Below are 21,550 nucleotides of genomic sequence, written 5' to 3'. Positions count from 1 at the left end.
AATAAATAAAAATAAATAAATATTAAAAAAAAAAATCAACAGAATCTGAGTACAGGGCTAGGGAGACAGCTCAGTGGACTAAGTGCCTGCTTAGGCAAGTGCAGGGACCACAGTTCAATCACTGGCACCACATGCCATGCCAGCCCCTGCCCTTAGGTATGCTGAGCCAGCCACTGAGACCAGGCGTAGTGGTGCACGCCTATAATCCCAGTGCTGGAGAGGCTAAAAACAGGAGAATCACTATGTCTGAGCCGCCTAGTGAGAATCTGTACCAAATACATTTAATAAAATAAAGAAGCTGAGTACAGTGACATATACCTGTTAACCCAGCACCTTGAAGCTGAGGCAGGAGGATTACAAGTTCAAGGTCAGCCTATCTAACATAACTGTCACCCTGGGAGGAGAAAAAATGTACAAGGTAGTGCGGGTTCCTGAACACGGGATCCTCAGAGTCCCAGAGTACCACAGGCAAGAGAGCAGGCACTTGCCAGGCACAGGAGCCAGGTGCCAAAAGCAGCCTGGGAAGAAAGAGAATGAAGAACTGGAACTGACGTCCACCCTCCCTTACCAAAGCCCGACAAGTCTTTAACTCCACCTGGCATGGGCAGCAGATGTTCACTAAGAAAGCAGAGGCAGGAACCTGGGCTCTAGTCCCACCTGCTGCCGCAAGGAACTGTGGGGCTGGGACCAGACTGAGTCCTGCTCAACAGGACAGGCTGGGAAAGCACAGCGCAAACACCGGGCTTTACAAGAGGCATAGTCAGGAAGGGAACAAACTATGCCCAGGAAGGAACAGGCCGGCCACAGAGGCTGGCGACAGTAAGGAAAGGGGAAAGTCTGGGGAGTAGAGTGGGGCTTCAATGCCACACTGCATGGCTGCAGTTCAAATAAAACCGTGAAGCCAGCTCGGTCACTGTGACCTAGCTCCAAGATCAGAGAAAAACTCCTGCTGTAACCACTTGAACCTTTCAGGCCTCTCCAAGTACTCCCCCTCAAAGCCCTGCGCCTCACTCTCCCCACCCCGAATCCCCAAGTTAGTGCTGCAGCCTTGTGCTGAGACTCCTCACCCACGGCTGGGCACCATGGTGCCCTCACCAGGCTGGCAGCCCACCAAGCCAAGACCTCAGTGTGGCATTCCTTAATTAAACAACAAATCCTAGGGGCCAGGGAGATGGCTCAGTAGAATAAGAGCTTGCCTGGCAAGCACAAGGGCCTGAGTTCAATCCCCGGTTATGCAAAAAAAAAAAAAAAACCCTACATACTGTAATTTTCTAAGTTTACTATTGCGTGACTTTAAAAAAAAGGCTGGGATATAGCGTCCTGGTAGGCCATGTGCAAGGTCCTGGGTTTCATCCCCAGCACTGCAAAATAAAACAAAGCAACACAAAACAGCTGTGTCTTTTATTTGGGCCCAGTATAGAAAAGATCCAGATGTCTACCATGAGCCGTCAGGTCTTCACAGTATGCAGAGGCTTCATCCCAACAGTCCTGGCCAACAAGAACCCGGACGAAAGACAGGAAACCAGAGGTCTGGTCCCATTTCCCCGCCTCTAGGAAAACACATTCATGAGCTGCCGCTCACGTGTCCCTACTCCCAGGGCTGAGTCTGGAAAAGCACTTTGGGTTCCTGGAAAGAAAGGCCCTTCCTAAATATCGGGAACTTGGCTGGCAAGCGCAGTGTGATACGTTATCTGGAGGATGTCTGTGGTGTTTGAAGGGAGCACCCCTCTGCCAAAGCCAAGGCCTGGGCCAGCCACAACAGAGGGGCTTCTGGGAGCTCCTGGCCCACACTCAGAAGACAAGTAAGGATCCTATTTCCTAGTGCTGGGCCTTGACTGAGATGGACCAAGAACTCCACATCTCTATCCATACCCAAAGCACCGCTGTCATGGCGACACTGCCAGGGCTGGACCTGAAGAGAACAAACAGGGCTTGCTCTTCAAAATCTCTCCTGCCCACCCGCCTGCAGGGCTCTGCCCTGTGCCTCTCAGGAAGGTTCCATCCAGGAGACCTGCAGGAAAGACCCCACCTCAGAGTTCCTACCCCTTATGTCACATCCCCTACAGAGGACTCGAAATTAAAGCTCAACACTAGCCACCTTGCTGCCATTCGTTGTAATCAGCTTTGCAGACAGCTTTTAAAAATTAAACCTTCGGGCCCATAAACATACTCCTCGCCACCGTTCTGCCTAGTGCTATGTCCCGGCACAGCCCCACAGTGCCAACCCAAGCCTCCCCAATTTCACTCCCCATTTTCTTAACAATCCCAGGGCTTCAAAGGAACCTCAAGCTTCACAAGGGTCACATGCATGGGATTTAAAAATCAAAATAAACAGGAGAGAGACCTAGTTCAAAGCCTGTTTGGTTCCCCTGGTGACCACAAAGGAAGAACTGTCAAACAAAGAAGGCAGCAGAGAAGCAGCAGCAGAAAAAGGGTTGGGGGTCTACTGAATCTTCTAGCAGGGGCACCATGGACAGAGAGGGTGGGAAGACGCCCACTTTGGACAACCAGAAGCTTCCTTGCTTTTTTTTTTTTTTTTTTTTCAGAACCGGGGATTGAACGCTGGCCCTTATGCTTGCCCGGCAAGCACTTATTTTACTGAGTTTTCTCCCTGGCCCCAAAGCTTCCTGACAGTTACTTGGACTGAAAAATGCAAAGAAACAAAACAGCATCCTCCACTATGTATTCAACCAGGACAGGTAACTTCAGAGAGGCCCACATCAGGGGTCCATGCCTGTAATGCCAGCTACGCAGGAGACCGAGGCAAGAGGTCCTCCTGAATAACTCAGCCAGTCGGATAACTCTCCAAGATCCTGTCTCAAAATTAAAAAAAAAAAAAAAGTAAAGAAAATTAAAGGGGGCCTGGCTCTAGCTCAGTCCTTTAAGTGGCTGCTTCCACAAAGCTGTCAGCCTCAGGTTGCTGGAGTTCGAACCTCACAACTCTCCCGTTGGCCAAAAGTGCCCTGAAGGCATTCGAGGAACCAAAAAAAAAAAAAAAAAAAAAAGAAAGAAAGAAAATTAAAGCCTGGAGGGGGCCAGGGAGATAGCTCAGTTGAATAAGTGCTTGCCTGGCAAGTGCAAGGGCCTGAGTTCAATCCCCAGCTCCACAAAAAGAAAAAAAAATCCTCCAGACATTTTAGGGGCTGGGGAGATGACTCAGTTGGATAAGTGCTTGCCTGGCACGTGCCAGAGCCTGAGTACAATCCCCGGTTCCACCAAAAAAAAAAGAAAATTAAAGCCTGGGAACATAGCTCAGTGGTAGTAGAACATTTATCTAGTATGTGGGAGGTCCTGAGTTCAATCTCTAGTATTACACCCCACATCCTGACAAAGAAAAAAAAGTTCATGCCCATTCTCTTTAGCCTCAAGCTTCACTAGTCAAAGACCTGCCAGCAGAGATCCTGGTACAGTTATTTAATTCTTCTGGGTCTTACTTTACCTGTCTCTAAAATGGGGATACAGTCAGACATGGTGATGCGTGCCTATAATCCCAGTACTCAGAAGGCTGATCATAGCAAGTTCAAGGCCAGCCTGAACTACAAAGCAAGACCCTATCTCAAAAAATGAAATAAAAGAGGGGCCAGGGGGATAGCTCAGTAGAATAAGTGCTTGACTGGCAAGCTCAGGGTCCTGAGTTCGATCCCTGGTCCCCGCAAAAAAAAAAAAAAAAAAAAAAAAAAAAAAAAGAAATGAAAGAAGTAGCTGGGCACGATGGTGCACGCCCATAATCCCCGCACTGGAGAGGCTGAGGCAGGATTGCCAAGTTTGAGGCCAGCCTAAATTACATTGTGAGTTCAAGGCCAACCTGAACTACATAGCAGAATCTTGTCTCAAAAAAACGAAAAATAAGGGCCAGTCAAATAGCTCAGCGGATTAAAGCGCCTGCAAGCAGGCTCAGGGCTGGGGCCGAGGTTTGATCTCAGGGCCTGCTGTGCAGGCTCCGGGCGTGGTGGTGCAAGCCTATAATCCCAGCTCTTGGGAGGCTGCAAACATGCAGATCACTATGAGTCTGACCTAGTAGTGAGACCCTAAACACTCTGTAGATACTTCCCTAAAATACAAAAATAAGTAAATGAAATTAAAGAAAATGACCTCACAAGTTTGCTCACCATGATTAATAGGTATCACATCGTGATTAATGTGAAAGCACAAATGTTAGAAATCATGAATCACACAATGAGTCCTTCACACACCATCTTGAGTTGTTCTCATTTTACTTAAATTTAAAACTTCTCTCAATTAAAACATAAACTCCTTAAAAGCCAACAGTGCATCTGCTCTTGGGTAAGAGAAGAACTCTGCCTGTAATTTCAGCCACTGAGGAGACTGAGGAAGGAGGATCATAAGATGAAGGCCAGCCTGAGCAACACAGCAAGAGATCCTGTCTCTGAAAAACAAGAATTCTGAGGTTCTGGGATCCATCTGCCTGGCTTTGTTCCTAAGCTGGCTGAAGTAGCTGGTCATATTAGGGCACGTTACTTAACTTCCCATGTGTAACAAGAAAACTAACAGTACCTCTCTCCTCAAAGAGTTGGTGCCCAGGCAGGTAATTCAAACCACTGAAACTTCCATCAGTGTTAACTCTGTCTTTTTACTTATTTGGGACACGAGGACATTTAATCAATACTGATTGACTGGCTGACACAAGGCGGAGGACTTCAGCCCAGCCTCCCTCCTGGTCCCCTTCCCTCCGCGGCAGGTGGGCCGCATGTGCTTTCCCACGTTCAGCATCTGCACTGGTGGACGCTTCAAAGCAAACAGTCGGATCCCTTTATGGCCGCCCTTCTTCCTCTGCCTCTCTATCTGCAAGCTCCCGATCTTCCTCTAGGAAGAGGGATCATCCCACATCCCTGGCAGGCTGCTGTGAATGCTAAGCAAGGCCACTGGCAGAACACGGCCAAACCAGTCCCCACATAAGGATGGCTTCTCCCTTCTCCACCCCCAACTCTGTGGGTGTCAGGTCTGGAGAGGACCCTGCCCCCAGCCCCAGAAGTGGCCCGCAGCAGCCCAGGACCAAGCAGTTTCCAGGGGAACGGCATCCTCCGTATCCACCCTCGCTGCCTTTTATTCTCCTCCCGGCTCTATAGTGGGCTAAGCCACCTTTCCCACAATTGCTAAGCAACCTCTTAGAGAGGAGTGGCTGTCCCAGCCCTCCAGAGCCCACACGCCCAACCCAGAGGAAGCTGCCCCAGCCTGTGAGCCCTGCAGGATCCAGTGGGGTTCACATTCTCTGGTCCCCAAGGAGACCAAGGACTTGGGCAAATGGGAAGACCAGCTGCACTCCCCTACCTCCCAAGTTCTGTTTGCCTGTACTCACCCATACCTATTCTTAAGCTCTTTCCACACACAGGGCCACATCAGACACCATGGTTCTTATGAATGCTGCTGTCCTTCCTGATGATTCGTCTCAGTTCTCCCTCCTCCTGGGGACCCCAAGCCTCTGCCCCTAGAATCCGTGAGCAAGAGAGCCAAAGGCGTAGGCACAAACAAGGCCAGGGTATGAGAGTGGCAGGCGCCATGAGGATCCTGTGACAGCATTCACCCCTGGAAGGTGGGATGACAAGCAACTGTCATTTTCTACTTTCAGTCTTTCCAAAACTGAGACATAATTCGCATGCATGCCATCAATGTCACCATGCTGAGGTGCTCCATCCACTAGCGTTGAATACATTCATGAGGTGGTACAGACACCGCCACCAATCTGAGAACCCCGCCATTGTGGGGAGTTCCTCCACATCCCCTTGTCTTTGGTTCAGTGTTGCCTGCATGCGCCAATATTTGTTTATAAGCAGCAAAGCAAGGCTGCGAGGACTTCAAATGCCAGCTCCTGTGGCTCAGGGTACCGGAAGCGCTGTGCACACGGCCACTCGGCCCATAGAGCAGAGCAGCAGCTGAGCCTACCTCTCCTCACCCCCCCCACATGTGTCCAAAGAATAGCTGCTGGCTCTTAGCCTGCAGGCCACTGTAACCACAGAAGGAAAAGAATTTTCCTGTAACTTCAAAAAAACTTTGGTTCTGCCCATAGCACGTATGTGCAGTTGACCCTGTCCCAATTGCTGGCAAGAGCCAGCTTTCACTCATCCACTTGGGAGGGGACTAGGTCCAAAGGAGCCCTGGCTACTCTAGCCCGGCCGGCTCCACATCCCCTTTGGGGTGCCTGAAAGGAGCACATGGAAAGGACAAGCGGGGTCATGAACAAGTACTGCATTGGGACCAGCATGTCAACAGTCTGGACTCACTCACAGTGGCCCCTCTTCCACCACCAGGCTCCAGGCCCATGGTGGCCACAGCACCTGTTTATGGCCATTTCTCTGGCCATTATTGGCACAGCCTAATGTGGCCCTGGGTCTTTCTGGTCCCCTCTGCACCTTAAAATGTGATTTCCCTGACCCCACACAGCTAGACAGCAGCACATCCAATACCCATGGGAGTTCAGTTAACACTCACTGATTTGACTATTTCAGGGCCAGGCTCTTTTCTGGAGCCACACAGTGCCTCACCACAGGCTCAGGCTACCCCTGACAGGGGCTGCCCCAGGCAGAGGCTGCCAGCTCCAGACCCACAGGAAAGATGTGTGTGAAAGTCCTTAAGCCAGATTCATGCCCAGCCCCAGACTTTCCAGGAGAAAATGGAAGGGAGCTGACCAGGAAGTGCTTCCCCAAGAAGTCAGCCTCCAGCCAACCTGCTTCCTCCTTTCCCACTTGGGAAGAAGGGGGCCCTGCACACTGAAGGAGCCTGTGGCCTCTTACAATCCCAACTCCAGTGTCCAGTGACATGGGCAGTTCCTGGAAGTGCCACCATCCCTCTACAGTGGAAAATCTAGGTCCCAGGGCACCCTGGGCCATGGCACATCTGTGGGTCCAGAATCAGCAGCCCCTCCTCAGAGGCCTTTGGCCCCACCCCACCCTTGCCCCACAGCTCCTCCAGTCTGTCAATCACTGTCAGTCAGTGAGGCACCTGTGCTCAGCACCCCCACAAGGAGCAGGGCTGGGAGAGGAAGCAGATGCAGCAGGCAAAGCAAGGCTGGGAATCTGAAGCCAGGGAAGGCCCTCTGGTAGTCAACCACAGTGGTGACTCAGAATGACCCCAAGCTGGGCTGGGGAGATGGCTCAGTGGAATCAGTGCTTCCCTGGCAAGCACAAGGGCCTGAGTTCAATCCCCAGTTCCGCAAAAAAAAAAAAAAAAAAAAAAAAAAGAATGACTCCCAAGCTGCTTAAGAACTCAAGGTCAGAGCTCGAGGACAACACAACTCCCTTGTGCAACACCTCTAGCAAGCCTGTCACATCTCTACAAGCCTGGCTCTTTCAAATGGGTCTATGCAAACTCTACCGGTAAGGGCCATACACACATTGGTGGTTCTTCCAGTAGTTAACATTTACGAGCATTCACTACACACCAGGTGCTATGCTGAACCCCCTACAGACAGTACTGTATTTAAATCTCTATGCAAGTATGTGTGATAAGCACTTCTACTGCCTTCCCCAAGGGAAAGACACAGACCTTAAGTGCCTTGCCCAAGGTGGCCAAGTTAGTCCATGGAGGAACCAAGATTTGGATACCACCCCCACCCCCACCCCCACCCCACCTCACCCCATGCTACCCCACCCCTGGTGTGCTCAGAGCACATTATCTGCAGAGGCTGCAACCAGGGCACAGCCCCAGGAGGCAGTGGTTTACCTGGAACAAAAGACATTGCACCTCTATCCCCAACCCCCAGCGTGGGGTTGGGAGGGAGGCACAAAGCCACTTAGCCAATTTTTCAGCGGTATTTCCTAACCAACTGGCCTAAGACAGAACTGCTCCTGTGCTGGACACTAGGAACTCAGAAGAAAGCAGGACAAGCTGAGTCCCTGGCCCCACGGATCTGGTGTGGCTTGTGTGGGATAAAATGCAGAGCAAAAGGGGCCTGAGATGGGAGAGCCAGTTCTTTCCTCTTCCAGTTTCACTCCCTCTGGGCACCACCCTGGTTCTGAGGCCCTGTCTATCCCAAGGTAAACCAGCCACACAGGGCCTCCGCTCTTTGCCATCTATCCCCTGCTGTGACCAGCGTCATGCTTAGCCCCTGTGATGGTCTTGCTGCCCAGAAGCAGACAAAGGATGTGGCCTTATCTCCTGTGACCCGGCCTGGTGCGGGTGCAGAGGCAGGATGTGGGCCTTAGCCAGGGCCACCCTCACTTACCTGCCAAGGCCTTCGCTCTGTTTCAACATCCATTCGCTCAACAAATACTGATTAAGCCTCTCCACATAAAAAAGGCCTAGGGCCAGCTCCTGTGGGAACACACCAGAAGCTCTAGGACTACAGAGGGAAGGGAAGGGCAGGACACCAGCACTTTACAGCAGAAACTGCTATTACACATCACCCATCAGTCCACATTAGGTCTTCAAAATAAAGCACTTAGAACTTAGTTTGTAAGTAGCTTATAATTTAAATAATTTACACTTACAAAGTACTGGAGTCTAAGGAAGGAACTTTTCCAAGGTCACAAGCTTCTATCTCTCTAGCCTGCCTGACACCTGCGCGTGCGTGCAAACACACGTACAAGTAGGAGTGGGATGAGATTCACCTGAGGCCAAATGAGCTAGAAGCCACAGTCATCATGAAAACAGCTGTCCATGGAAAGGCGGCAGGCTTCCTTCACAGCCACTACCATGTCCATTCTGTAGCTGCATTCTGCATCTGAGGCAAGAGGACCAGCCTGGTGAACTCCATGCTGAAGCATTCTTTGTAGAAGGGGCAAGCCATGGCCGACTCTGTTCAGCCCCTTGAGTCATCTTGCCTTTCGCTTGCTCAGACATCCTTCCTTTCTTCCACCAAGGAACATGTCTGAATGCATCAGTTCACTGGAACCCAGAGACTACCGGGGAGTCCACAGGGCAGGAATGTGGTCCATTCACAAGCGAGGAAAAATAACAGAAGCACCCTAGGACAGGGACCCAGGTGGTCTAGCTCACACAATGGCTCCTTGGTGGAATGAGCTAATTTTAAAATACTCAAGGAAATAAATGACTGGCCCAGAGTCTCACAAATACTCATGGTTGCTACAGGGCTAAAAAGAGGGCCTTTTGCCTCCCACCCAGTGGCCTTTGAATCCCACTGTCCTGCTCCTGCCACCTCTCCCCGCCTCCCTCCTCCCTGGGCTCTGGTCCCCCACCACCCCTTCCCACCCACAAGTTGGGAGCATGTGAAAAGCTCCCCGCTGCTGTGAATCTTATATAATACCACTTCGCAATATCACTATCACCTGGCAGGATAGAAATTCCAGATTCGGAAACTGAGGCCCACAAAAAGAAACAATTAATGGCAGGGGGAATAAAAGCCTTGGACCAGGCCAGAAACGGGACCTTCAGTCTGTTCTTTGATGTCAATCCTACCAGAGCAGGAGGGGGCTCTCCTGACCCTAAGATCCTCTAGCTTTGGATGCCAGACCCAGCTTTTCTGCCCAAAGAGGTACAAAAGAAAGGATGCTATCTGTCCCCAACGCAGCTGTATGGCAGGCAGCCCCATCATGCTCCAAACAGGACTCAGGACTGGTTACTTCCCCTCTCTGGCCCTCATTTCCTCATCCTCATGTGTGCCTGGCTCACACAGCTGTCAGGAGTCACAACTGAAACATCTAGGTGACGTGATTAGTACAGCCCAGCACACAGCAGCCAGCACATTTGCCCCCTAGATGGCCAAATTTCCAAGATGACCAGTTCTCACCAGGTCAAGAGATCTGAAATCTACATTTTTCTTCCCAAACACATTTACTATGTTCATGCATACATGTGACAACACTGAATCCTCATGTGTAGACCCAGAGTCACGTCTGTCTCCCAGGAATGGAGTTTCATAGCCATTCCAGGGCCAGGTTCTTCAGCAGAGCCATCACTGCAGCTCCTTCCAGGTCCAAACTCCTTGCTCCCGGAAGGGACTTCTCCTGGACAAGCGCTCTCCACCGAAGATCCCAAGACATCTACCATTCTACTCCCATCCCACCCCACCCCCGCGACTTATATTTATTCTCAGGAAGGCTTCACCTTGAAATTAAAAAATAAAGAGTCCCCTGCTTTGTCTCACATGGCAATCTTCAAAATTGCCCACTCAACTGTCAACTCCACAAACAGCCCAAGGGGCCCAGGAAACAAGCTGAAGGAGTGGGGGCTGTACCAGAGGGGACCAACCGGACAGGTCGAAGAACCTTCCCCGGTCCTGTGGTTGTATAGGGTCCAGCAGGACTGAAGCCCCAGACGCAGGGACCCAGATCTTCGACACTTGGAAGGAATCCCATTGTTTTAAATTACCTCTACGTGTCTGATGGAGTAAAAGGGGCACCGTTTCAGGGCTTAGGATTCCTGAGTGAGCTAACACAGGATGCCTTTGGCTGAGGAAGAAAAAAACTTCAGTAGGCTCTCTAAACTGCCCCCCCTCCGTTAAGTTTAAAAAAGGGAGTGAATGTTACCATTTTTGGACATGTGCACTCTCCCTCAAGCCCAGCCCTAACCGCACCATCCAGAGGGACGAGCCATCCTGTCCCCCCCACTCCCAGATCAGCCGGAGGGGGAGCTCGAAACGGGGAGGAACCGGATGGGAGCCGGCAGCTGGGGCGGGAGGGGGACGGGGTACGTGGCCGCCCCGGGCACAGGCTCCCCGCGCGGGCAGGAAGAAGGGCCGTGCCGGGATATCCCCTCCCCAACAAGCACGGTTTCTAACCTCTTTTGCGACTCGCACTAGCCAGGTCCCTTCACCAGCTCCTCAGCCGACCCCGCCCGCGGGAGCCCAGGGCGCGAGGCTAAGCGAAGACCCACAAGCGACCCACGGGTTTCCAGAGCCCGCATCTCGCTCGGAAGCCCCTCTACACGAACCCAGCAGCCCACTTTCGCGCTGGCCCACAAAAGGCGGGAGTCGGTGTGGCAGGACGCACACGGCAAGCCCTAGCTACTGGCCCGAGTTAAGCAATAAAACCGTTCGCCGTCTCCTCCCGCCCCCGCCTGCTAATGCCCCCCCCTTGCACTCCTCTCGGGTCCCCCTCCGCACGGACCCCAAGGCGGCCCACCAATCTCTCCAGCGTCCGCCTGCGGGCTGGGGTTGGAAACACGGAGCCCAGGGCGCCGGCCCCGCAGGTACCGAGGCCAGGCGGCCCAGGAAGCGCACTGCCACCGCACGCCATATGGAGGCGGCCGGGAGGCGGGGAAGGGAAGGGGAAATCGAACCCCTGCCAGCAACCCGGGAGCTGGGGTCTCTACCCCAGGCTCCACAGCACTGCCCCCGCGCCCAGCCCACTCGGGGATGCTTGCTGCAGCTACGGGTGGCCCGGATCGTGGGCTCCAAGGCGACCTGCCCGCCCGCGGCGCCACCTCCCGCGCTCCACACCGCCGTCAGCGCGCACGGGGACTGGGGCGCTCCCCCTTCCGCCCGGCGCCTGTAACCCAACACCCACCTCTCTGCGCGCGTCCCCGCCCCCGCCCGTGCGCGCCCGGAGCCCATTCGGAACCCGAGCCCATTCAGAACCGGAGCCTGGAGCGCGGCGGTAGGAGCGGGTCCAAGCTGCTCACCTTTCTCTGCTGCTTCTCCCAGGCTGGGTCCAGGAGCAGGTCCCGGTCCCAGTCCTCTTCGGGCTGCATGTAGTCGTTCGTTTGCTGGGAATCATAATGGTCCATGATGGAGCGCGCGTGCTACTGGTTGGGTTGCTTCCTCCACCTTCTGTCCGGGTTACGGCGGCGGCTGCCTCGGTGGGAGGAGGAGCGGTCGGCCGGGCCGGCCTGAGCTGGGCTGGGCTAGGCGGGGCCGAGCCGGGCCGGGCTGGGCCAGACCAGGCAGCTCCCGTGCGCCTGGTTCCGCCGCGGCGCTGCTAGCGGAGGCTGCGGCTGGCTGCAGGAGTTCGCGGGCTGCTGCGCCGTGCGCGCCCGGACCTGATCTCCGCGCACACTGCTCGCGGCCGCCTCACTCGCGCTGCGGGCGGCGACGCGGGCGGGGGCGGGGGAAGGGGCAGAGCCCTCCCGAGGTTCTCCATTGGCCAGGCCGAGTTGCCCAAACTTCCCCCCACCGCCGTTCATTGGGAATCCCTGGCATCCGTCAGGCGGGCCGCGGCGCACAGAGGTGGACTGGGCCCCTCCCGGCGCGCACGCCCCCGCCCACTCCTCGGGCCCCCGGCTTCCCAGCGGCTCATGTGACACCAGCTTAAGCTGAACGGGACCGAAGGCTGGGACGCCTCGCGGAGCTCTGGGACCGAGCGGCAGCGCGTTCGGGAGCCTGGGAGCCGCCGGGGATTGGACCGGTTCCGCGCCAGCCTCGAACTCGGGAGCACCGGCCTCCCTGCGCTCCCGCGCATGCTGCGAGCCCAGGGCCGGGCGGGATGAAGACGCGGCGCGGAAAACATTCGTTTTCTTTTTCCCGGCAACTTGAGCTCGGACCAGTGGGCACCCTAGGAAAGGGACCGGGGAGGGGCAGCGGAGGAAAGGAATTTCCTGGGAATTTCCTGACTCCACCACTACCCTGCCCCGCCCAACCGGAGCCAGGTTTCTCGCCCGCGAAGGGCTCTCTGCGTTCCCGCCACGCCCCAGCCTCCTTTTCAGCCGTTCTCCGGCTCTGAGGACTGCTCCACCTTGCTCTTCCTGGGCAGCGGCAGCCTCGCCCCTGATCTTGGCGGCAAGCTCTGCGGGCTGGCGCAGCCGGAACCACCGACGGTCGGCCAGCGTCCTGCGCCTCATACAGACCACGATACCGAAAACTGGGTGGGAGGACCCTGAGGGGTCTACCTACACCAGGGCCGTTTCTCATACATACCTGACAGGTGGGGAAACTGAGGCGTTCACTCCAGGATACACATACCGATCCCGTGCCCTTAGGCTTATAAGAGCCCTGTTATTACTAGATGAGAAAGACTGATGAATCTGCATGGTGCTTGGATAGACTATCTAAGGTTAACAAAGCAGAGCGAAATCTGGAGGTCTTACAGTGTTGGGGGAAGAGGCAGGCTCCCAGGGTGGGCTTCCCGGTGGGCCGGCGAGTCTAAAGATCCGCATCAAGTGAACCTTCAGTGGGTTACGCAGTATGATGTGGACAAATGTGAACGTCTTGTACCCCAAAACCCGGCATGTAAGGCTTAAGCTATAGTCATCCTTGGTGTCTGGGACCCTGCAGAGACCAAAATCTACAGGTGCTTGAGTTTCCTCTGTGAAGTGACACGTGCTGATTTGTAATCTATGCTCCTGTCTACACACTGCCTCTAGATTACTCACAATATCTAATACATAAATGCTACACAAATAATAGTTATAGTATACTGTTCAGAGAATGACAAAAAAGAAGTGCACATATTCAACAAATCTCCCTGGATGATTGATTGATCGATTGATTGATTTTTGCAGTACTGGGTCTTGAATCTAGGACCTCACACATGCAAAGTAAGTACTGTATTACACCTCTGAACTGCATCTCCAGCCTTCTCTGGGCTTATTTTCAATCCCTAGTTCCCCATATTCCAAGGTGTGGAGATGGCCCAGCCTGGTGGCATGTGCCTGTAACCCCAGCACCCTGGGAGGCTGAAGCAGGAAGTTTGCAGGTATGAGCCTCTCGCCTGGGCAAGACCATGTCTCAAAAAAAAAAAAAAAAAAAATTCTAGGGCTGGGGTTGTAATTCTTTGTAAAGGTCTTGAGGTTAATCCTCAGTACCAAAAGCAAAGTCTGGAATTGGAGGGTTAATAGTATTTACAGGTTGAATGGCTGTGTCATCTACAAAATGCAGGTCAATGCAGAAGTGAGTAAAGAAGTTCCAGGAAAAGGGGCCAGGAGATGGCTCAGTAGAATAAGCGCTTCCCTGGCAAGCACAAGGACCTGAGTTCAATCCCTGGACTTTCCCTGACAGGAAGGGACCTGAACTAGATACTTGAAAGACATGGATAGAAGAGGTAGAGAAAATGCTTCTGATCTGGAGGGGCCTGGGGCTGCTGTAAGCAGAGGTCAGCTGTGTTGATGTTGCCAGTATCATTCAGCCGCACACATCTATGCGTGTTACCATTGGTCTGGGCCTTCCACAAGCCCCTGGCTGAGGGACCCCTGCTTCTGAGACTCACAGCCAGCAGATTTATGAACTATTTTATAACCACCTCTAAAAAATGCCCCTAACCCTAACACAAGAGAATGGTGGTACTTTATCTGTTCATTTATTCATTCAATAAATACTTTCTGAGCACTGACTGTGTCAGGGAATATACCGGGTGTCCAGTGTAGAGATGAAGAAAAGACTGCAATCCCTACCATACAGAGAGAGGTGCAAAAATGTGATGCTTGCAGTAGATCCTGGGGAAAAGTGGATAAGGGACCATGGGGACCCAGAAGAGGAGCACAGGGCTACATGGAACAGGAGGCTGCAGGTTTGGCTTTTTGGAGGAACTGAAACTCCAGCAATCCTGGAGGAATGAATGCCAGGTCAGTGTGGCAGGTTCTTTCAGGCAGAAGGAGCAGCAGGAGCTAACACACAGGGCCTGGAAATTGCGAGGTGTGCAGGGGTATCCAACGTGTCGGCCTAGAAATCTGGTCCCAGATAGGCAAGAGGTGGGCTGAGAGATGTTTACTTTGGCTGTGAAGTGTGTGTTTTAGGGGGATGGGCTGGCTTTGAGCAACAAGGGTGGTCACCCTAACCCAGACGGGCACAGATGAGAGTGGATGGGGGGCCAGGGAGATGGTTCAGTAGAATAAATGCTTGCCTGGCAAGCGCAAGGGCCTGAGTTCAATCCCCAGTTCCAAAAAAAAAAAAAAAAAAAAGTATAGATGAATAAGGAACTTAGCTAAAACTTGGAGACCTAGGAATTTTGTTGGGTGTAAGGAGGGGAAAGAGGCTCTAATATGGAACAAACTCTGTGGCTTACCCATGGTGTATTATCTTCTTTAAACTCCTTTAGCAGAGAAAACAAGGGAAGGCTCAGAGAAGTAGTAGCTAGTTCAAAATTACAGAGACTCCGAGACTTATGCCCTTGATCCAGCGGGTCTCAGCCATAGGTAGGATGTTTGGCCCTCCTTCCCCAGGCAAGGCTGGTCAATGTCTAGGGTCATTTAGGGTTGTCATCTAAATGAATTAAAAATCAGGATCTGGTGGACAGAGGTTGGGAATACCGCTAAACGTCCTACAGTGACCAGCGCGGCCTCCTTGAAATAAGAAGTTCTCCAGACTAAAACATCAGTAGGCTGAGGCTGAGAAACCCCTGTGTGGCGCACAGGTTGATGATGATCTGGTAAGGGAGGAAGTATAGCTACATGAGGTAGAACAGAAGCAAAGGGTCAGGAGTGGAACCGTCCATCGTGTCAGAACACAGTGACCTTTACTTGACTGTGTAGCCCTGACCTCAAGGGAAGCCAATGCCAAGCTGGGGTGGCACTGACCTCAAGAGACCATCCACGAAGGATTCCTGCATGGGAGTGAGGCGCAAGGCAGATGCTCAGAAAGGGAGGGTAAGGAATGAGAAGGAGAGCGGAAGTGATCACAGCCTCCAAAGGAGAGCCTGGAGCGTGAGGTGGTATGGAGGTCAAAGGAAAGAGGTTTTAAGAAAGGAGAAGAGTCCAGCCCATCAGGAGTAGGGAAGAATTAGGGAAGTAACATCTGAAAGTGTTCTTTGGCTATGACAGTTGAAGATTTGGCCTGCGGACTTGAGGAGTGGAAAGCTGTGAATTTAAGAAATACTATGAGGTGAATAAAGGAAGATGGAATGTGGGAGGGGAGATGAAACAGCGGTCAGCAGCTCTGGGGAAGTGAGGTCAGAGGAGGATTGCTTCTAGGAGAGGAGGAATGTGAGCTGTCTGCGGTCTGAGAAGAAGGAGGCAGTTGAGAGGAGAGGGTTGGAGATGTTAGTGAAAGAAAGTTGAGGGATTGCACAAAGTTCCTGAGATAGGGCCACGTGAGTTAAAAACACCAGCCACAGACAAGAAACCATCAGAGAAAAGCAGAGGGGCGAGGACAGGTGAGGATGTCCCCACTGTGAGAGAAGAGGGTGCTGAAGTGGGTTGAAACAGGAGCAGGGCAAAGTGGTGCAGGCCATTAGTCCCAGCACTCAGGAGGCTGAGGCAGGAGGATTGTTCAAGACCAGCCTGGGCTACAAAGTGAGCTCAAGGCCAGCCTCAGCTACATAGCAAGACCCTGTCTCAAAAAGATAGAAAGAAAGCGAGAGAGAGAGAAAAAGGAAACTCAACAAGTGAGGTTGGTCCTCTCAATTAGGAGGCTGCTGGACATGGTAGCACACGCCTGCAATCCCAGACTCAGAAGGCTGAGGCAGCAGGATCACCATAAGGTGGCGGCCATAGTGAACTCAACACCAGCCCGAACCACACAACCCAAGACCCTTGTTTCAAGCAAATGAAAGTAATACAATAACCCACCTCAGTAGATATAGAAATGTGGTTACTTAAAATGTTACATGGCTACATTCAGGGCTTCCGCAGGTACATGTGTTTATGACATTCATTTTCTTTTCGGAACCGAGGATTGAACTCAGGCCCTTGAGCTTGCCTGGAAAGCACTTACTCCACTTGAGCCATCTCCCCAGCCCATTTATTTTGTGTGTGTGTGTGTGTGTGTGTGTGTGTGTGTGTGTTTCTTTTCTTTTTTTAAATTAATTTTATTGAGAACCAAATAGCAGTGAGACAGCTTCAAAACTGATTAGTAGGACAGTTTCAATAATTAATACATTGCATATTGTTGTCTTCGTCATGATTATTCATAATACAAGATGCAGACATGAGATCCTGTCCAAACACTATTAGTACAAATCTTTCTTCTCATTGTCTTTATTTTTCTATTACCGCACTAGGACAGCAAAGTTCATTCAAGGGCACTAATCGGAAGCTCACAGCCCAGTAATATTGTGCATGTGTCCACACCCATGTGGCCCCACCAAGTCTAAACAGAAAGCACTTCTATTTCTTTGTGTCCCTTCTGACCTATACCAGAGACACCATTCTAATTTTGTGTCATGAAAATTTATTTTTGCTTTTAAACTTCATGTAAATACTTATGTAGACCTTGGTTTCTGGATTTGTAGTTCAGTTAAATGGCTCTGATGGGCTGGGGAGATAGCTCAGTGCTCTAAGTGCCTGCCTGGCCAGAGGAAAGACCCAGGTTTGATCCCCAGTATCGCAAGCCATGCTGGCCACTGAAACATGGCACATGCCTGTAATTCCAGCACTATGTAGGCTGAGACAGGAGGATCACTACATGCCTGAGCTGCATAGCCAGACCCTGTACCAAAAAAAAAAAAAAAGACTCGAGATTCATTTACAAATCAGTAGCTTTTTTTTTTTCCCCGGAACCGGGGATTGAACTCAGGCCCTTCCCCTTACCAGGGAAGGGCTTATTTTACTGAGCTATCTTCCCGGCCCCTAGTAGCTTTTTGTTTGCCTTGTATCAGTAGGTTTGCATTGTGGGTTTGTTTGTTTCACTTTACAAGCATATGTGTCGGCACATGCCTGTAATCTGGAGCTGAGTTCTGCTCAGTGCCAGCCTGCTCTACAAAGTGGGACCCTGTCTCAAAAAGAAAAAAAAAAAGAGGGCTGGGGAGATGGCTCAGTAGAATAAGCACTTCCCTGGCAGGTGCAAGGGCCTGAGTTCAATCCCCGGTTCCGCAAAAAAAAAAAAAAAGAGTACATGAGGATAGCTGAAATAATTTACTGTTCTGTTGATGGGCCTCTTCGGTGTTTACACTTTGGAGCTACTGTGGATAGAACTACTATGCACATTTTAATGTGTATTTTTGCTGAACAGATGTATACATTTCTCTGGAGCATGTACCTAAGAATGGATTGCAGGGTCGAAAGGTGGACATATGTTTCCCTTTAGTAAATACTGCCAAACAGTTTTTCTAATTGGCTGTAGTTCTCTCCTAGCAGCATGGTAGGAAGATTTCAAATGCTCTATATTCTACTACCTCCTGGTATTCTCAATTTAAAACATAAAAACAACAACAACAAAAAAGATGGGGGCTAGGGATGTAGTTCAATGGTCTAAGTGCCTGTCTGGCAAGCTCAAGGACCAGGTTTGGTCCCAGCACTGCATGCAGTCCAAGCTGGGCTAAGAGGCCCTATACCAAATAAATAAAGATTAAAGAAAGAAGAACAAAATCTTGCCATACTGATGGGTATTTGTGGTTTCTTTTTGTGGCTTAAACCTTTACATATGCGTATTTACTATCTGAGTCAATAACACCTTTCCCATTGCTATTGACTTTAATAGTGATTAATTGCCAACTTCATCACTATGCCAGATAAGAGACAATAGCATGCATTTTTTAAATTTTCTGAATTTCTTTCATTCACTCACTGTATACATGCTTATCAGGCAAATGCTTTGAGTCCAGCTCTGTGCTGGAAGTAGAGATAAAGACCAAATAAAAGCTGATCAGAGGACAAACACATCTATAATCTCAGCACATGGGAGGCTCAGACAGGTGGGCCTCCTAAGCCCAGAAGTTGGAGACCAAGGGGCTGGGGAGATAGTTCAGTAGTCTAAGCATGTGCCCAGCAAGCGCAAGGACCCAGGCTCGATTTCTGATACCACATGCCATTCTGGCCCTGGACTACAGGTTGTCCTGGCCTCAGAACTCTGGGTGTGCTGTGCCAGTCCCTAAACTGGGCATGGTGGCACAGGCCTGTAATCCCAGCACTGGGGAGGCCGAGACAGGAGGATCACTGAGTCTGAACTGCATAGCAAGACCCTATATCAATTAAAAAAAAAAAAAGTTGGAGACCAGGTTGAGCAACAAGTAATTACAGACCCTGTGTTTAAAAAGGAGAAACAAGACAGATATGGTTCTGTCCATCTAATAACAGACAGTAGATGCCCAGTAACTACTCACCGGATGCCTGCCTGAGGCACTCCTGGGTGTTGGTTGGGAGCTGTTTTGTTTGTTTTGGAAGAAAGCTGGAGAAACTATGTTACATGAGTTTTCAATAAAAAGTGGAAGAAAAACAACCCTTTCAAAAAAAAAAAAAAAAGAAAGAAAGAAAACCACCTGACCAGGTAGGGTCACATGTGCCTATTGTTCCTGCTACTAGGGACAGGAGGATCTCTGCAGTCCGCAAGTGTGAAATTAGCCGGGTCAATATAGGGAGAGTCAGAAAGAAACAGAAGGAGGATGACCTAGGAGACGCTACCACCTTGTCCTGGAGGTTAGGCGTTGTCCTTTCCCCATCCATCCTTTGGATTTCTCTGGGTGCAGGGACAAACAGCCGAGAATGAGGCCAGCACTCTTGTTGTTTCCCTTACAAGTGAATGTGAGCTGAGACTCAAGGAGTTTGTTCCGCTCAGTGGCAAGGAAGACAGAAGTCACTGCTTTTATTACTGGGAGCCTCGCTAAGGAGCTGCTGGAGAGAGAGAGGCTCCCTCCCCTGCAGTAGGCTGAGGCTCCTTTGTGACCCTCGTTCCAGGAAGGTACCTCAGAGCATCCCTCAAAAGGCCGGAGCTATCAAAAGGCACCCTAGTTTGGGGTGCGTGCTCCACGGTCGCCACACCTGGGAGTTCTGGACAAGCCACTGCACACCTGCATTGAGACAGCAGCAGGCAAGAAGGCTCCAAAGAGCCCCGGTTCCCAGGGCTCAAGCTCCAGCCAGGCCTATACCAGGACTCTCTAGGATCCAGCCATGCACCTAGAGTCACCAAGGGTAAAATGAATTGGACGAGTTGGACAGAAAGAAGGCAGAGGCCGGCCGAGCAGCCCAGGCCACACTAGCACTCGCTGGTTCCTTCTTTCTGTCCCATGGTGTGTGCTTGGCTTGGCAATCCCTGTGGAGAGACATGGAGGGAGGATCTGAAAGTTCTGGAAACAAAGAGCCTCCTGAGCCTCGGAGCCCTCTGTCTTGGGCATTTCCTTCCTTCTGTCCTAAGCTTCTCATGCCTTGGTCACAGAGCCAAGGAAAGTACCCCTAATCCAAAACTGAAGTTATTTTGGGGCCGGGGAAATGGCTTAGTAGAATGCCTGGCAAGTGCAAGGGCCTGAGTTCAATCCCCAGTTCCATAAAAAAAAAAAAAAGCATTTGAGACACTCCAAAATATAGGGCCAGGGCTGGGGAGATAGCTTGGGGGTCTAAGCACCTACCTGGCAAGCACAAGGACCTGGTTTCGATACCCAGTACCACATGCCACGTATGGTCCAAAGCTGGGAATGGCGATGCATACCTATAAATCCCAGTGCTGGGGAGGCTGAGGCAGAAGGATCACCGTGAGTGCAAGCTGCATAGCGAGACCCTGTATCAAATGAATAAATAAATATTTTGTAAAATTAAAAAAAAAAAAAAAAAACTACAGGAGCCGGAGAGATTGCTCAGAGGCATAAGCACTTATCTGGCAAGCACAAGGACTCCAGTTTGATCCCCGGCCCCACATGCTATGTGGCCCCAGATGCCCGGGAGTGCTGACTTGGCCCCAGATGCCAGTGCCCACTGTGTAGCCCTGGAACCAGGTGTGGGGGTGCACACCTGTAATCCCAGCACTGGGGAGGTTGAGCCAGGAGGATCTCTGTGACTTCAAGACCAGCCCAGGGGCTTCAAAAGTGAGCACAAGGCTAGCCTAAACTGCATAGTGCAACCCTGTCTCAAAAACAAAACAAAACAAAAACGAAAACAGGACCAACCTAAAAATGCCTTGTGGAAAATTGCACACCTGATTTCATAAACAAAATGCAGACTCACTAAAATTCCTTTCAGGATTCAAACCCAAAAGGAATTTCAGGTTTAGACCCATTACCCAAGATAGTGTGTTAAGTGTAAATAAATGCGTCATCTTTGTCCTGTGAAACATGGCTTCAGTCAAATTCTAGCTCTCTGCCTCAGTTTCCTTATGAGCCCACGGGTGGCCCTGGGAGGCCAGTCCTTTGCCAAAGATATCAGGAGTCCTGTGGCCCTGAGAAGCCAGCACTAGGGAAACTGGGTTCTCTCCTGCCCACATGTGCCCAGGCAGCAGCGTTCAGCATTCACCAGGCCTAATCCCTCTGCCACCACTTCCACCTGGCTGGACAGTTTGCCATGGGACCTTCCGGCCCTCCCCAGCAGAGACTCATGGCAGATGCGGACAGGCAGGTTTTTCCTCGCAAGACTGGCATAGTTGGCAGGGCAGTTTCTTGGGTTTCCAGGCCCCGCCCAACTCTCTGGTCTCAGGCAATGGACATCTGGCTTTTCCAAGGGTGATGCATACCCCTCCCCCCACTCCAAATTGCAGGAATAAAACCCATGCAAGTGACCTTGAGTTCCCTTCTGAGAACAGGGATGGCCATAGCTATGCTGGATGACTGCTTTGTCTGGGCCCTGCAGCCAAGGCTAGAACATTCCCTGAGCCATCTCCAGTTCCCAGTAAGTACCAGAGCAAAAATTCAAATCACCCCTGGAAAATTCCCTGTTGAGTAATAATGCTGTCCCTATCACATGCATTTTGGGAGGCTTGGGGAGTTTGTGGCTGGGAGGCTCTTAGCAACTGGGACCTTGGGCTTTCCACAGAGCCTGCAGGCCTGCCCTGGTCACTGTCACTTCCTGGGATGTGATAGGATGGCATCAAGGCACAGGTACCCCTCTGTGGGCAGTGGGTACCATCAGG

General features: G+C 51.5%; 1 protein-coding gene across 4 annotated transcripts in view; it reads right to left on the bottom strand.

Annotated features, from left to right (window-relative positions):
* The window catches only part of Actn1 (actinin alpha 1), a 94,146-nt gene extending 82,217 nt beyond the window's left edge, over positions 1-11,929 (bottom strand). The window contains exon 1 of one of the 4 annotated variants that reach the window (XM_004624762.2): positions 11,536-11,929. In XM_004624762.2, the coding sequence (XP_004624819.1) occupies positions 11,536-11,640 (105 nt within the window). In that variant the 5' untranslated portion in view covers positions 11,641-11,929. Of the gene's footprint in view, positions 1-10,284; positions 10,306-11,535 lie in introns of those variants that run through there. The other 3 variants (XM_004624763.3, XM_012517039.2, XM_023702606.1) reach the window with 3 other exon arrangements.
* Positions 11,930-21,550: the final 9,621 nt, after the last annotated feature.

This window comes from Octodon degus, unplaced genomic scaffold (assembly GCF_000260255.1).
Source record: "Octodon degus isolate 3935 unplaced genomic scaffold, OctDeg1.0 scaffold00007, whole genome shotgun sequence".
NCBI lineage: Eukaryota > Metazoa > Chordata > Mammalia > Rodentia > Octodontidae > Octodon > Octodon degus.
This window is presented reverse-complemented; position numbering and strand designations above follow the sequence as displayed.